This window comes from Diabrotica virgifera, chromosome 6 (genome assembly GCF_917563875.1).
Source record: "Diabrotica virgifera virgifera chromosome 6, PGI_DIABVI_V3a".
Lineage (NCBI taxonomy): Eukaryota > Metazoa > Arthropoda > Insecta > Coleoptera > Chrysomelidae > Diabrotica > Diabrotica virgifera.
Window position 1 is genome coordinate 197,724,087 of NC_065448.1, and position 17,678 is coordinate 197,741,764.

The 17,678-nt window shown below is 33.5% G+C and overlaps 1 protein-coding gene across 1 annotated transcript in view; it reads left to right on the top strand.

Annotated features, from left to right (window-relative positions):
- Nucleotides 1–8,149: 8,149 nt before the first annotated feature.
- LOC126887122 (tyrosine aminotransferase-like) overlaps nucleotides 8,150–17,678 on the top strand; it is a 40,354-nt gene continuing 30,825 nt past the window's right edge. The window contains exon 1 of the mRNA XM_050654480.1: nucleotides 8,150–8,453. Coding sequence (XP_050510437.1) covers nucleotides 8,273–8,453 — 181 coding nt within the window. The 5' untranslated portion in view covers nucleotides 8,150–8,272. The remainder of the gene's footprint in view (nucleotides 8,454–17,678) is intronic.

Consider the following 17,678-nt stretch of genomic DNA (forward strand, 5'->3'; position numbering starts at 1 on the left):
GATGGTGGAGCTATTTTTCGATTCAGAGGTGTGCACGCTAACAAAAGCTACGGATGACGCCTGAAATGGTAGAAACAGCCTGTCTAGCGGGTGTGCAAACCTCTGAATCGAAAACAAGCAAAACCATCATTTATTATTTTATTTCCTTTACTCGGTTTGAGTACTGAAAGTTCCTCTGCTGTCCTTTTCCGAGACGAATGAAGGCGGAATGTGATCGTTTCCCTTTCGTTTTCTATATTCGTCGTCTGCTGTCTTATTAATTGAAAAAGTCGCAGATTAAGGATGTACCAGTAAGAACTTTCAACGCGAAAAGTCTCAGGTTTACATTACTATTTACCATTTTAATTTTTATTAGATTGGTGGATTCTGCATCCGAGACTCTTCAATTTGTAAGAAAATAATTGTTTATTCGCCGAAAAGCTCGAAATGCGTTATCTACAGCAAGTTTGTAGTCATTTTCATAGTTACTCTGGGCTAATTAGCAAAATACAAGGAAAAGTTATTTACCAGCAATTTTATTGCTGGAATCGAATCTTATTATTGTATGTATTAATAATATAGATTTGCAAAGTCCGCAGATAGTGTGCTACTTTTTTTATAAACAAAATGGCGCCCGAAAATCGTGTTTTTTTCAATTTTTGCTCTATAACTCCAAAGATTTTAACTTTAGACCAAAAACACCCAAATAAAAATTCACCGCAATTAAATTCTGCATAGAGCTGTGTTTTTTCCGATTTACTTCGACGAAAACTTTCCCCGGAAAAAGCGGGTTTTTCCAACAAAATCTTTAATTTTCAACTAAACTTTTAGATAAGTAGTTGTTAATCAATAATTAAATAACTTGGTAACGTAAAAGTCCTTTCCGTATATATTATAATTCCAGAAGTCTATGGAAATTGAATGAACAGTTTAGCAACAATTAAAATGTTAATTAAAACTTTACGGTCGCTATAATAACGACAATAATTATGATGCATAAGAATAACTATGATTTTTTCATAAAAAGACACTATACCTATCTAATGTACTGTACAGAATTGAAATTGAACTATTTAAGCGGCCTCAGGAATATTTTAAAATTATAAACAATTTTTTGGTTTATAAACAGATAGAAGATCTCGAAAAATATTAAACTAAATTAAATTGTGAAAACGGTATTCGAAAGGCAGCGACAGGACGCTTCTTTTAAAAGAAAAAACGTTTAATTATGACGAGTGGTTCCTGAGATACAACCGGTCAAAATTGACCGGAATTTACGGCAAAGATATAAACAATAGGATCATAATTTTCAAACCATCACCTTTTTATTTTTGTCCTCTTTCTCCACACCAATTTTCATATCTTTGAAATCCTCATAACATATATTATTATAATAAAAACTATCGATAATACGTGTGAAAATTGCCAAAAATAGCAAAATTCCAATGAAAAATTAGGTTGGAGAAAATGTAACCCTCAAAGTTCAAAATCGGTATACGTTAACAAAATGCATTTTCTCGGCTTCCCATGGAGCAATTTCCTTCATTTTTTTTTGTTTCCTAATAACTCGAGTAGATCCATCGAACTAATGCATTATTAAATGTCAAACTTGCTTTTGTTTTGTTATAATAGATTAATTTATTTATAAGAACAGAAAATTACATATTTTTTCCAGTTGTAGGCTTTTTTTTAGATAAACTTGTATTTGAAAGCTGTATAATTATTTAAAAAATTTTTATTTAAACAAATTAAAATATTGTGTTATAATAAATAAATAAATTTATTATAACAAAACAAAAGCAAGTTTGACATTTAGTAATGCGTTAGTTCGATGGCTCTACTCGAGTTACTTGGGAACAAAAAAAGAATGAAGGAAATTGCTCCATGGGAAGCCGAGAAATGCATTTTTTTTAACGTATACCGATTTTGAACTTTAAGGGGTTACATTTTCTCCAACCTAATTTTTGATTGGAATTTTGCTATTTTTGGCAATTTTCACACGTATTATCGATAGTTTTTATTATAATAATATATGTTATGAGGATTTTAAAGATATGAAAATTGGTGTGGAGAAAGAAGACAAAAATAAAAAGGTGATGGTTTGGAAATTATGATCCTATTGTTTATATCTTTGCCGTAAATTCCGGTCAATTTTGACCGGTTGTATCTCAGGAACCACTCCTCATAATTAAACGTTTTTCTTTTAAAAGAAGCGTCCTGCCGCTGTCTTTCGAATACCGTTTTCACAATTTAATTTAGTTTAATATTTCCCGAGATATTCTATTTGATTATAAGCCAAAAAATTGTTTATAATTTTAAAATATTCCTGAGGCCGCTTAAATAGTCCAATTTTAATTCTGTAAAGTACATTAGATAGGTATAGTGTCTTTTTATGAAAAAATCATAGTTATTCTTATGCGTCATAATTATTGTCGTTATTATAGCGACCATAAATTTTTAATTAACATTTCAATTGTTGCTAAACTGTTCATTCAATTTCCATCGGCTTCTGGAATTATTATATATACGGAAAGGGCTTTTACGTTACCAAGTTATTTAATTATTGATTAACAACAACTTATCTAAAAGTTTAGTTGAAAATTAAAGATTTTGTTGGAAAAACCCGCTTTTTCCGGGGAAAGTTTTCGTCGAAGTAAATCGAAAAAACACGTCTCTATGCAGAATTTAATTGAGGTGAATTTTTATTTGGGTGTTTTTGGTCTAAAGTTAAAATCTTTGGAGTTATAGAGCAAAAATTGAAAAAAATACGATTTTCGGGCGCCATTTTGTTTATAAAAAAAGTAGCACACTATCTGCGGACTTTGCATATCTATATTATTAATATATACAATCATAAGATTCGATTCCAGCAATAAAATTTCTGGTAAATAACTTTTCCCAAATATGGCCTATTCTCCGATAATCAGCCCAGACTAAGTATTTTTTTACGTTAAATCGATTGTTACTAATCGTGATAGCTTAAACCACGTTCCGACTTTGTTATTAATAAATTATTGCAAAAATAACGGTTTATAGTAAGTTTACTCACGGTTTTTGCTCTAAATTTTAAAAAACCACTTAGAATGACATGAAATTTGGCATGCGCACGTAGCTAACATGTCAAACAAAACAAGTGATATTGTGCCGATGTGTACTTTTACCCTGGGGGTGAGTTTCACTCCGTTTCGGGGGTGAAAAAAGAAACCTTTAAAATAAATCCGGAATTGGATAAAATGATTAATTCTGAGTAACTTTTTTCTATACAGTTTTTTCACTAAGTCAATACTTAAGTCAATACTTTTCGAGTTATTTGCGAGTGAATATGTTCATTTTTCAACAAAAAAACCAAATATTTCGAAAAGTATTGACTTAGTGAAAAAACTGTATAGAACAAAAGTTGCTTAGAATTAATCAGTTTATCCACTTCCGGACTTACTTTAAAGGTTTCTTTCTTTACCCCCGAAAAGGGGTGAAACTCACCCCAGGGTAAAAGCAGACATTGGCACAATATCACTTGTTTTGTTTGACATGTTAGCTACGTGTATGCTAAATTTTATGTCAATCCAAGTGGTTTTTTAAAATTTAAAGCAGAAACCGTGAGTGAACGTACTATAAACCGTTATTTTTGCAATAATTTATTAATAACAAATAAAATATTAAAATATTAATAATTTATTAATAACAAATAAAAGTCAGAACGTGGTTTAAGCTATCACGACTAGTAGCAATCGATTTAGCGTATAAAATACTATGAAAAAGACTACAAACTTGCTGCAAATAGCGCATTTCGAGCTTTTCGGCGAATAAACAATTATTTTGTTATTAACAAAATAAGAACACATTTTGAGTAATCGCGACTAGTCGCATTCGATTCAGCGACCAAAAATACACCAGAAAAGACCTTAACACTATCAATTTATTTACAGGGCTTCTAATAATTCTTGAAAACACCTAATTTGGGCTTCCAGACCACTTCCATTGGATTCAGCGACCCAAAAAACCTATAATACCACCATCAAATCGCGGCGAGCTAAAAGTGCCCACGGGACCTCCTATGTTGCGACTAGACTAGGTTGCAAAACACTAAAATAGGAAATAATTGCATTCATTGGAAGAAAACGGGATTTCAGTTGATTAATAATGATGTTCAATACTCGATAAAAGATGTTCACTTTGAAGATACTTTCCGGATTTTGAAAACACTCAGCTTCGCAAAGTTCGTCAAAATTGCATTTCACCTTCATCTGAAGAGCATGGCCTGACTAAACGGGGAGGAATAGTTATAAGAAATAATTTCTCGAATAGTTTTGACAAAATAGGTAGTAAGTAGGCATATTGATCTGTAATCTGTAAGAGGAAACATTATGTGGAGATTTATTTGGTTTCGGGACCATGATAATTTCCACTTCCTTCCATTGTAAAGGAATATATATTTTAATCTAATTACCGCATTAATGATGTAGGTGCGGTAACTTTACGATGAAGAGTACAGGGGAAAACAAGGAATGTCACATTTTATACATATTGAGATAAACACCAATAAAGGTTTAATTCTTATGATATCTAAAAACTACTTAGGAGATTCTTAGCGGAATTCTAGCAATTCTTATTCTATAGTATTAATATAATATTATTAATCTAGGTATATTAATTTATTAATTTAATAATGCACCAAAAAACTGCCGACATTCCTTGTTTTTGTTCGGTAGCCTGTGGACAATCTTCGTTCTTCGTCTGGATGTAAATTCTTAAAATTTATATAGACTGACCTTTCTGGTTATTGGCCTAAATCGATAGGCTAGTCGATATTCCTTATAGACCGGTCTACTTAGACTCAAAAATAGGACTGAGGCTACAATAATTACCATCAAGCTGAAAATTGGCAGGATTGTTCAAAATACCATCATAAATGAAATCTAAAAAGTCCTCATAATTCCGACCCCTGCTAAAAAATTTACGCGGGGTCAAAGGTCACCAAATATGGTTTTTAGCGATTTTCAGCGGAACGGTAAGTTTTATCGTAAAATTAGCTCTAACAAAAAATGTAGATTAGATAATTATCTATAAAAAATATCTTAATAGTTTTTTTCCTAAGAGGCACTGTTTTTGAGATACAACGATTCAAAGAGTTGAAAGACTTCTAATCGTCATAATATAAATATGTATTAGTACACCAGGTATATACATCACTGAAGCTGTAATACAAGTAACCATAATATTCTACGGTCAACTTAACTTATATTACACATAATAATATAATATTATAAATATGATAATGTTTCTACTATACAGCTTGCGGTCTACCGAGGGATGCAATTCATAAGCTGTATTATATTACAGTGCCAACAAAAAAATCTTTAAAATTGAATGTAACGCGAAAATAATAAGAATTATTTGAATTTTACGGCTTAATCCCAACAAAAATACCCAACAAAATACAACAAATGACAAAGTATTAACTAATAATATTTCTTTTTATTTATGCGCCTTAGTTCAATTTGCAAAGATGGGTTTTGTCGGAATAAACACGTTCGTCAGCTAATCTTCCCAGAATGGTTTGAACATAATAATGAAAGACAACTTTCTAGGCAAAATGTTTATTGCTAAGTACTAATAAATACTTATGTGGTTCAAGTGTGGCTTGGTTATCAGCTAGATCCAAAAGACTGGGGATGGAAATTAGTCGACAGTTCATTAGAACCAATTCAAACTTTACTCCCCCCTGCGCCGGAAAAACTCCTGAACAAAATTTTTTGCAACTGTAAAAAGGGATGTAGCGCTAAATGTGGTTGCAAAAAAGTTGGACTGTTTTGTTCGGTAGCATGCACCAATTGTCAAAACCGGTCGTGCTCCAATGTTGAATCACCAACAATTGAGGATTCATTTGATTCTATAGAGGAGCTATGCGATGTGTCATTATTGGGACAATTTACTTGCACCCAGGATGAACAAGAAGAAGAAGAAGAAGAAGAACAAGAAGAAGAAGAAGAAGAACTAGAAGATGAAGAAGAGGAAGAAGAACAATGAGAAGAAGAACAAGGGAAGCAGAAGTATTAGAAAATTATGAACCAGTTTGATAAATTTCCCTTTTTTTTTTTAATTTATACCGCTTTATATAAAGTTTAATCATTTTTAACCCTTGCCAATATCAATTATTAAATAGCTTTAAATTAAACAGAATCATAACAGATCCGTGGAATAGGCCTACTGGGGAAACCACGTTAAAAAACGCGCTAAGTACACTACCCCAAAGGTGGTGTGGAAACGTGTGCGCATATTATGACGATTACCACTTTTTGAATCGTTATATCTCAAAAACGGTGGCTCCCAGGAAAGAAAGTAATAAGGCATTTTTTACAGCTAATTATCTAATCTACATTTTTTGTTAGCACTAATTTTACCATAAAACTTACCGTTTCGTTGAAAATCGCTAAAAACCATATTTGGTGACCTTTGACCCCGCGTAAAATTTTTAGCAGGGGTCGGATTTATGAGGACTTTTTAGATTTCATTTATGATGGTATTTTTAACAATCCTGCCAATTTTCAGCTTGATGGTAATTTTTGTAGCCTCGGATGCGTAAGTTGACCGGAGTACTTAGTTTTTGCTACCACATGGCGAGAAAAGCCAAAATTCATAAAAAAGTGACATTCCTTGTTTTTCCCCTGTATTCTTCAAGTGATTTTTTGGGAGCTGTTTTATTGTTCCAGTTATCAAGTCAAATCCAAGAGCTTTTTTTAGGACTTGATTTGAAGGATTGAGCTAGTTTCAACTACAATTGGAATGTTTCACTGAAAACGTTCTGAAGAATTGTAATCCATTTGGATGAATTTTGAAATTTTTAAATAAATTATATCATCATACACTCAAGTTTTTTACTTCCTTGTAAGTTTTTTTTTAAACTATGGTATACAGTCAACTACTGGGATTTTCCCTTTTAATTTTTGAAGTTATACTTCTTTAGGCGCGATTGGTAAAATGTTGAGAGTGATTTTTTAGAAAACAGACAGTATGAAGTACGCGCATACCGACAGTATGAAGTTAGGTGCTAAATCTTTCATTTTACGTATGTATCAATGCAAATAAGTGCGAAAAAAATATATTGGTGTTTTAGTAACTATATTTATTATAATTTTTGAGTCTTTGGATTTGTCTTCGTTGGGAATAGGATAATTAGTATTAAAATATGATGAAAAGAAAATTAAAAATTTATGTAGAAAATTTGACATTTTTTTGATTTTCTATGATTCATCAAGGGAAAAGTAATTGCGGGGAGGCTACAGTTTATAAAAAATTACGTATTAACGTTATTTTTAATTTTTGGTATTATTTTAAGTATTAAAATTAGTTTAATATTTAGATAAAAATACAATTAAAAATAATGTTTAAAATATATGTACTTCATTGAAATCATAATAATAGAAGTAAACTTATTACATGCGTACACACACTCTTTTTTTATATATTATACAGTATGCGGCAAAATAAATAGTGCTGAAATGCGTATGCCTCAAATGTTCGGTGCTTCAAGATGGTTCTCAGTTTTGCAGAAAAATTGTTTATCGTGGAGCACTATTTTCGGTCATACGGAAAAGGTCACGAAAACGGTCCAATCTTAAAATTAATAATGGTTTCAGCAGGAGGGATAACTTGTTACACGGCCAGGGAGTTTCTTCGAATACTGCTCGATCATTTGGGGATATTGCCACTCACCAGACCTAACGCTACCTGATTCGTACATGGGGAATGCTGAAGGGGGCAGACCGATCTACCGTCTGAAATTTCGGACTAGAATTAAAGATTTTTTCCGTACCAGAGGGCATTTTTAACATCTATTGTATCGGGAAGGTGGTCGTGAATAATGTTTGCAAGGCTGTATCATGTATACCTACTAAATATAAATAATCATAAATATTTCAATATTCATTTCAGTACTGTTTTTGCCGAATACTGTATACACAATTTAAAAAAAAATTGCGCTATAAGAGAAGATTCTGGTCCAGATATTAAAAGTAATCCATAATCAAGCAAAAGACTGCAGGTATCAAAGGCAAGTAATTCTGCATGATGTCCGTAGTTTCCAAAACGCAAATCAGTGTGTAATTTCCGCAAAACTAAACATTGATTTGCGTATCAGCATCAAAGATAAACATAATAAAACGTCTTAAATAGTTAAGAAACACTCCGAAGAACGTCAGATATCACTTAACCCTTGATAAAGACATACATTTGTTGAGTTCATTTTTCATATCAAAAGTGGCGAGCCATTGGTTTTTGAAATTCTTGTGTGAGCATGTTCGACCGTGAATTAGAGAAAAGAGCAAGTAGAAGCATTATAGAAGATCCCAAGGTAGATATTTGGAGGGTTGAAGCTTCTTCTGCTGCAAAGAACACCAGAAATTTCATAAGGGAAATTGTTGATAATTTAGATTTGCAGCCAAATCCAGATAAACCTGTCATTGCTTTATCTATAGGTCAGTATATTTTTAGTGATTTTGCGTTACTAACTATACACTATCTTAAACTGTTATATGAATAATGAATAAATGGTAAATAGGAATTATGTTCGTTCAGAAATATTCTCAAAATTTTGAACTCTATGTACTTAGCTAAAGGTCCTAAACTAAAGTATCAAAAATATTATTATATTAACTCTGCTCTGTATACAAACTAATACTAGTTTGTGAGAAAAATCAATTTCATTATTTGTTAATTAAGCCATAGTGAGTGATTTAAAACATACTATTCGTATTTATTGAAGTTATTACTTATTCTTCTTTTTAAAGTGCCATCTCCCCAATGGAGGTTGGCCAGTATAATTGCAAACTCTTCTTTATCTTCAGCTGTTCAAAATTTAGCTCTGACTATAGTTGGATGTTTCTTAGCCACGACAGTCTTTTCCTTCTTAGTCTCGATCTCTCTTCCTAGTCTCTCTTTCCCTCGATCTTTCCTTTCACTGTTAGTTGAGCATATTGGTACTTATTATTTCTCAGTACGTGGCGTGGGTATGGTGTTTTTCTAACTTTCACTGCAGAGCCGGATTAAGGCAGTGGGGGCCCCTGGGCAGAATTGGTGTGGGGGCCCTACCTCCTACCATTAAAAAAATGTTGGTCTACTTTTATAAATATATTTTTAAATTATAAAAAGTACAAGAGCTGTAACTTGTTACAGTAAAATATTAAAAATAATAGTAAGATGTATGGTTAAAGTCCAGGAAGTTTTCGAGATACCTATTTTAATTGAAAATTTCTTAATTATGTGGGACATATCTAGTTGCATTAAGACATCGTGCCCAATGCTCATTATAGAGAGATGATTCAAACACTCTTGGCCCATCATAGACCGAAGTCGATTTTTAATTAACTTAAATTTTGAGAATGATCTCTATCCACTGCAGTTAGTTAGCATCAGAACTAAATATAAACAAAGTGTCACCTCAACATTTGGAAAGGCATCATTCATATTCTTTTCTTTTAGCAGTTCGTACATTTGAAGTTCTTTGCTTATATTTGATTAGTTGATTTCCTCTTTAAATGCATTGAAAAATCTTACAAACTGTACCAGGTGGACACATAAGTTTTCATCTAAATGATTGCTATAAATGTTGGCAAGCTTTAGTGAGTGAGCTTCAATTTCATTGAGAGTTAAATTTTCCAATTTTCCAAAATTATTTAAAAATCCAAAATTGGAATGAATGGATTCATATGTAGACAGCCTCTGAGTTAAAGAGGTAATGGAGTGATCTACTATAGCGATAAAATTTTGAATTCTAAACTTCTCTGATGTTCTTATATCTTTCGAAATTGTCACTTCTTGACTATAATTTATTTAAGTGATCTAAGTGCTGCCACTCCTGAATTAAGGTCAATATTTGGATCTTGAAGAATACGATTTGTGCTGTTTGTCTTCCCTAATATCCTCTCTGTTTCCAGTAAACACATTCGATTATAGGTACAAACCATAATTTGCAATGCTACGAGTTTTAAATCGTTGCTCATAGTTTTCCGAAATTTTGGATAATGCTCCTTTAATCTGAATATAACCTTTGAAACTAGTTCTTTTGCGGCATCACCTCCATGACCATCAAGTAGTATTTGCTATTTTAGGAACAATAATATTTTTGCACGGTCTGCGTTGCTGTCGCTTAAAGACGCAGCTTTTTAACATTCTGTTAACAAGTTGCATAGAAAATGTGAATGTGAAAATGTCTTCTAAGAAATTAAAGAATGCTTGTGCTATGCTAATACATGATAACACTCAGTTGCAGCTTTTTAAACTAAATTTAGAGAGTGGGCGACACAAGGAATCCACAACTCCAAGATATTAAGGTACGTATCCAAACGTGGATGCTCCGTGCTCGGTGTAGCAGCTCCACATATTGGATACGTTGGTGCTCGCCCCACGGCGCTCACCCTCTTTGATTCAACCGATTTGCGGGTTATATGTAGGGGAGCGCATACCGTATCCATTTGAGCAGCTACACCGAGCAGGGAGCACCCACGTATGGATACGTACCTTTTTGTTCTATAACTTCAGCCTGAATACCATTGTATTTTCCACTGATAACTGACGCATTAACGTAGGACGGTCTCCTGCAGTTTTTCAAATCGATATCATGTTCTTGTAAAAATGTCATTAGAGAATTAAATATATCTTCTGCTTTATGACCGCGATTTGGCAAAAATATGGTAAACCTTTCAACATGAGTGAAACCTCCTATGTAACGAAATATCACAGTTAATTGATTGGTATGAACTGAATAATATTTTGACTTCTTAATCCTTAAAACTATTTCATTTAAAGATAGTTGACATGTCCGCTTCCAGGATTTGAATATTTATTAATATGGTGATTCAAAAATTGATCATTTTCATTTTGTGATGAACTTAACAACTCATTTTCGCTGCGAAATGCTAAATCTCGTTCACAAATAAACTTTAAAACACTAAAATTAGTCTTTATAACACTAAAATTAGTCTTTTGAGTATTTTCCGATTCTTTATTGCTTCGGCCCGTTTTGCTATTTCAGTATCAATACGCCCAATTCTTTCGTGTGCTTTAGACATTTCGTGATCCATAAGCCTACTATCTGCATGTTTCCAATCACAAAATCCTCTGTGGTTAAAATGTGTACGAACACTAGATAAGCATTTACAAACGAAGCAATACATTCACCCGGTGGAAAATGAAAAACATGAATAATGTATTATATTGTCACTCCTACGCTCCTTCATTTTATACTTGACATATATTGTCGATGTCGAGTTCCTGTACCTCCTGCCAAGATCTGTTTAAATGAACCTCTTATGTTTGAGGCTTTGTGGGGGCCCCGGGCAGCTGCCCAGCCTGCCCCCCTTAAATCCGGCCCTGTTTCACTGTGTTGAAAAGTTCTCTCGTTCCTTGCCTATTCTATGTAGCACTTTTTCATTTGAAGTATGCGATGTCCATGAAATTTGGAGGATTCTCCGATAGATCCACATTTCAAAAGCCTCCAATTTACCTGTTCTATTCTCGATCCAACATCCCAAGTACTTAAATTTATCGACCTGTTCTAAAATGTGCCCATTTATTGTGCAAGGTTGAGGTAGTACATTTTGGTTTTTTCGGATTGACATCACTTTGGTTTTTTACTGTTTATCTTTATTATTAATATTTATTACTTATTACAGAGGTTTATTCTAACTTGTTACAAATATAGAGTGGTGAAACTGCAGAAAAATGTTTGGAAACGGGTGTGGTAGAAAACTTGTGCATGGGTTTTTAGAACAATGGTTTCCTTTTTTTCTCTATCTCTCATTTCCCGATGTATGCCTACTCTCCAACTAAGGCGATACGAGGTCTTTTTATTCTAATATGAGGCTGCCATGTTAGGATTTGTTTTGGAAGTCGATCTTCGGGCATCCTTTTGACATGTCCATATTGTCCATACCATCTTAGTTTTTCTTCTTCTTCTTCTTTTTGTATAGACATGACTCTGTCTGTTTTTTCAGTGTGCTTCCAGTAAGTTGTCGTTCCATCGTTTTCGCGGTCTTCCCACTGATCGTCTTCCTATTGGGGAACCGTCTCTCGCTGTCCTGACTACCCTATTTGTTGTCATTCGGCTTATGTGGTCATTCCATTCTATTCTTCTGTTTCTTACCCAGTTATTAATGTTATCCACCTTGCATCTCCGTCGTATACCTGTACTTCTAGCTCTGTCCCATAGAGTCTTTCCATCGATTTTTCGAAGGGTTTGCATCTCCGCTGTTTCGAGCAATCTTTTTGTCCTCTCTGTGTCGGGTCGTGCTTCTGCCCGTATGTCATTATTGGTCTGATGACTGTTTTGTAAATTCTGCCTTTCATTACTATTCCGATATTTTTATTTCTCCATATTGTGTCATTCAGACAACCTGCGGCTCTGTTTGCTCTATTCACTTGATCTTTCACTTCTGTTGCGAGCATTCCGTAGCTAGATAGTGTGATGCCTAGGTATTTAAACTCCATCACTTGTTCTATTAGCTGACTTTCCAGCTCCAATTTACATCTTATTGGATCTGCTGTTATAACCATACATTTTGTCTTTTTTGAGGAAATTAACATGTTAAATTTTCTGGCGGTTATGTTAAATTGGTGCAGCATACGTTGTAAAGCATCTTCACTTTGAGAGCTTAGTATTGCATCATCTGCATATCAGATTATTTTAAGTTGTTTTTATCACACTGGGTATCCTTTTTTAGTTCTTACTTTTTTATTATTTCGTCCATGATCAGGTTGAACAATAAAGGACTCAAGGAATCTCCCTGTCTTATCCCATTGCCGGCTTCAATTGGGTCAGTTAGTTCATCTTCCACCTTTACTTTTATTGTGTTGTTCTGGTAGATGTTTTCGATCGTTTTAATTATTCCTAGAGGTACCTCTCTCGAGTATAACAAATGAATAACGTGCTTTAATGTGACCCTGTCAAATGCTTTCTTAAGGTCCACAAAACATAAATATGCCGGTTTGTTGTATTCCAACGATTTCTCTTGAACTTGCCTCATTATAAATATAGCGTCAGTGTATGACCTTCCCGACATAAAACCTTCACATAAAACCTACCCGACATAAAACGTTCTTCTGCTAATGGTATAATTCCATTTTCCATTCAATTTGTTTGTTATCACTTTGGTTGTTAATTTTAATGTTGTGTTTAATAAGTTAATTCCTCTGTAATTCTCTGGGTCCGATTTGTCTCCTTTTTTCAAGAGAGGTATTAGGATCTCCATTCTTGTGGTATTCTGGTTTTGTTCTATTATTTTTTGTAGTAGTTTTAATAGTTGTTTAGTTAGATCTTGTCCTCCGTATTTTAGGAGTTCGTTCGATATTCTGTCCTCTCCTGGAGATTTTTTTATTTTTTAATTTTCTTAATGCTTCCTTTACCTCTCCCTCCTCCATGTTTATTTCTTCGTTTGTCGTAACTTCAGGTGTTGGTGGTTCATTATCATCGCCTTTAGCAAATAGATATCGGAAGCAGTCTGCCCATGTTTCCTTCTGAATGTGTTTCGCTTTTATTAATTCGTTCATCTCCTTTCTTTGCCCTCTGATCATTCTCCATGCTTCTTTTTGTGTTCCGTAGAAGTCGTGTTCCTTCTGTTTTGAGAAACTCTGTCAGTGCTTCCTTTTTATTTGTCTCACTAAAGTATTCGTTTCGTTTCTGATTCGTTTATAGTGGTTGTATGCCTGTTGTGTTTGTTTTGTTCTGTATTGCAAAAAGGCTTTCTTCTTTTCTTCACATTTTATCTTCACTTCCTCTCTAAACCACGGGGTTTTCTTCTTTAATATTTGAGTATTCGTTACTTTCCTCTCTCCAGTTACTTAGTTGTTGGGTACCAATATCTTCTATTATTGTATAATTTACGTTCATGATTCCTCTTCTACAGTTTCTCTTCTATTGTCTGTAATTCTCTCCAATCTCGATTTCTCTACCGAACGTCTCCAGAAATCAATTTCCGTTACCTCAAGTATTCTCTTGTATCGTTCCTTTATCATGCTTTTAATAATTGTGTTATACATAAATCCTATTTGTTATTATATTACTGATGGTCTGATGGATTCCAAACTATATTATTTAGAAGAGATATTGTTTTTCCCTCATTGTTTCTTTCTTCATCGTGTCTTCTACGGTCCCTTTTTTTGTGATGAGTGATGATCATAGCAAGGTACTTATAATATGTGTCGCAATGTCTGATAATTTCTCCATCTTCCAATGTGAGCTCCGGCTGTATCCCACCGACACATATGTGTATATTCTGTCATTCTTATGTTTATTCCAAGCCCCCATTTTTTATATTCCTCGATTAATTTCTTATATGCAATATTTTTATACTCTCGTACTATTACTAGTTGGTCATCTAGTCGAGGAAATGAAACTGAAAAATTGGCAAAACCTCGCAATTTTTTCGTCCAGCATTGATTTGTACAAAAATTTGGGATTAGGCTCATTTCACCCTCTAGTTCATTTTCTATATTAAGCCGTTGTACGCTTTTGGTTTTTTAAGGGTGAAAACTACCCCTAAAAAACTACTTGTAAAAAATTATAAAACAACATGTTAAACTTTAATATTGTCAACATTTGGTTGTTATTAGTTACATAATGATTATTTTATGCTTTAAGATATACTATCATAATATTTCAACCCTTAAAACCACCCTTGTTGAAGCTATATATAAAAAATTACTTATCCTAAAAGAATAATTTCGGCTTGAATCGATTTATATAAAAATTTGGGATTACGATCATACTCGACTCCTAAGAAATGCCGTAATATCAGATGAGTTCGGAAATAAGATAAATCGTGAGATTAAAAAACAGTTAGAAAGATCTGGACAAGAAAATATCGGTCAAAATCTAGATATCATGAATTCCGCCATGGTCACCATAGCAAACGAAGTTTTGAAACCAGAAAAAGACCCAATAAAGAAAAAGGATTGGATGACCGATAAAATACTAGACCTTATTCAACAAAGAAGAAATTGGAAAAACAAAGACGAGATTCGGTATAGAGAGATATATCGACAAATAAGATACGAGGTTAAGCGAGCAAAAGAGGACTGGATGGAACAAAGATGTCGTGAAATGGAAGAACTACAAAGAAAACATGACGAGTTTAATATACATAAAAAGCTTAAAGAAATTACCTACACTCAGAGAAAAAGAACTCCTCACTTTATGAGAAACTCCAAAGGTAAAATAATTCTCGACTTGGATGAAAAAAAGGAAGAATGGACTAACTATATAAAAGAGCTCTTCCTGGATACGAGGCCACCACTTAACACCACAAAGTATACGAATACTGGTCCTAGTATTTTAAAAGCGGAAGTAGAGAAAGCCATCAAACAGAGCAAAAATGGGAAATCTCCAGGCCCTGACCAAATACCATCAGACTGGCTCAAACTTCTGGATGACGACAATGTCTCACAACTAACAAACATTTATAACCATATATACGTGACTGGCATGATGCCACAGATATGGTTCGAGTCTACATTTATTCCACTCCCAAAAAAGCCTAATACATCATCATGTAAAGACTTTAGACTAATTAGTCTCATGAGCCACTCTCTCAAGTTACTTCTTAAGATAATTCTTAATAGAATCAAGCAGAAATGTGAAGAGACAATGGGAAACAAACAATTCGGTTTCAGAGAAGGATTGGGAACAAGGGAAGCTTTGTTCTCAATGTTAACATTACTTCAACGATCATGGGAAGTACAGAAACCAATTTACGTCTGCTTTATAGATTTTGAGAAGGCGTTTGATAGAGTTCAACATGATAGGTTGTTTGAATATCTAGAAATTATTGGAATAGACGATAAAGATCTGAGACTTTTACAACATCTATATTGGAATCAAGAAGCTTCTATTCTGGTAGACGGCAAAGAAACAGACAAAATTTGCATTCAAAGAGGTGTCAGACAGGGTTGTGTGTTATCCCCAACTTTGTTTAACGTATACTCAGAAATAATTTTTAATGAAGCCTTGGAAGGACAATGTGGAGTTCGAATCGGGGGAGAAACTATTAACAACATCAGATATGCAGACGACACCGCGATCATGGCTGAAAATATCGAAGATCTTCAATTCCTTATAGATCGAGTCACTAGAGAATGCTCCAATAACGGACTTAACATAAATGCAACAAAGACAAAGTTACTTGTGGTTAGTAAACAAGACGTCGGCCCTATGCAACTAATTGTCAATGATGAATCAATAACAAAAGTTAACCATTTTAAATACCTAGGATGTTGGATAAACGAGACACTAAATCCGGATGAAGAAATTAAAACTCGTATAGAAATTGCAAGAGGAGCATTTATGAAACTTAGATCTATTCTGAGCAACTCTCAGCTGAACTTACAACTAAGAATCAAGTTCCTAAAATGTTATGTGTATCCTGTATTACTATATGGATGTGAAACCTGGATCATGAAGGTTAACATGATGAACAAATTAGAAGCCTTTGAGATGTGGTCGTATCGTAGAATGCTCAGAATATCTTGGGTTCAACGCATTTCAAACAGAGAAGTCTTAAACAGAGTAGGTCAAGGCGAAGGTGACTTAATGAAGATGATAAAAAAGAGAAAACTTGAATATCTGGGGCATATAATGAGAGGTAGCAGATACAGGATGCTGCAGTTAATACTCAATGGAAATATCGACGGAAAAAGGGGAATTGGTCGAAAGAAATATTCATGGCTCCGAAACCTTCGTCAATGGACTGGCTTATCAGCAGATCAATTGTTACATGCCGCACAAGATCGAGAACGATATCGGCAAATTGTTATGGAAGCTACCCACGCCTAAAAATTTGGGCACGGTACTTAAAGAAGAAGAAGGATCATCTCACCCTGTACTTCATATTCTATAACATGTTCACGGGCGTCGATTATTTTTAGGGCTGTAAACTACCCCTTATTGTCAAAAATTATATAAAAACATTGTAAACTGTAATATGGGTAAAGTTTGGTTTTGATTGGCTAAAAATAATAATTGTTTTATGCTTAAGATATAATATCATAATATATCAACCCTTAAAAACCACCCTTAAGAACATTACAATTTTTATAAGTAGATAATTTAATATAACTATACAGAAAAAAAGTGGAATTAAAGAATTACAAAACATTTATTTACACAAAAATACGAATTTACAAAAATGTAGAAGTACAAATACAAATAGTTTTTAAGTCATCTTCCAGTGTACGAATCAGTTCTGTTGTATTATACAATCATTGAAAATGTTCCATAAGCGGACTATTCGAATATTTCGAAATTCGTTTTATAAACGTAGCTCCTTCATTTTTGGCGATAAAAGTTTTTTCAAAAACGATTTGGTAGGATTTTTGAAGAACTATAAGACTATATAAATTAAATTTCGTTAGAACCCTTACTTTTTAATTGGGGTGGGTTTAAAGGGCTCGAATAAGGGGGGTTTGCTCGTAAATAGAGGTTTTAAACAGCTATATCTCTCTAACTATTCACTATAGTGAAAATGTATGCACAATTTAATTTTAGTTATTAAAAAAGCTACAATTTAGTAGTTTATAATTTTTTTCGTATCTCCAGTATTTTCGGAGATATTTGGAAGTAAAAGGTGAAAAATACGAAATTGCAAAAAATACATTTTTCTTTAAACTACAATTTTTCTAAAATTAAACCTTTTACATAAGCCAAACTCCTT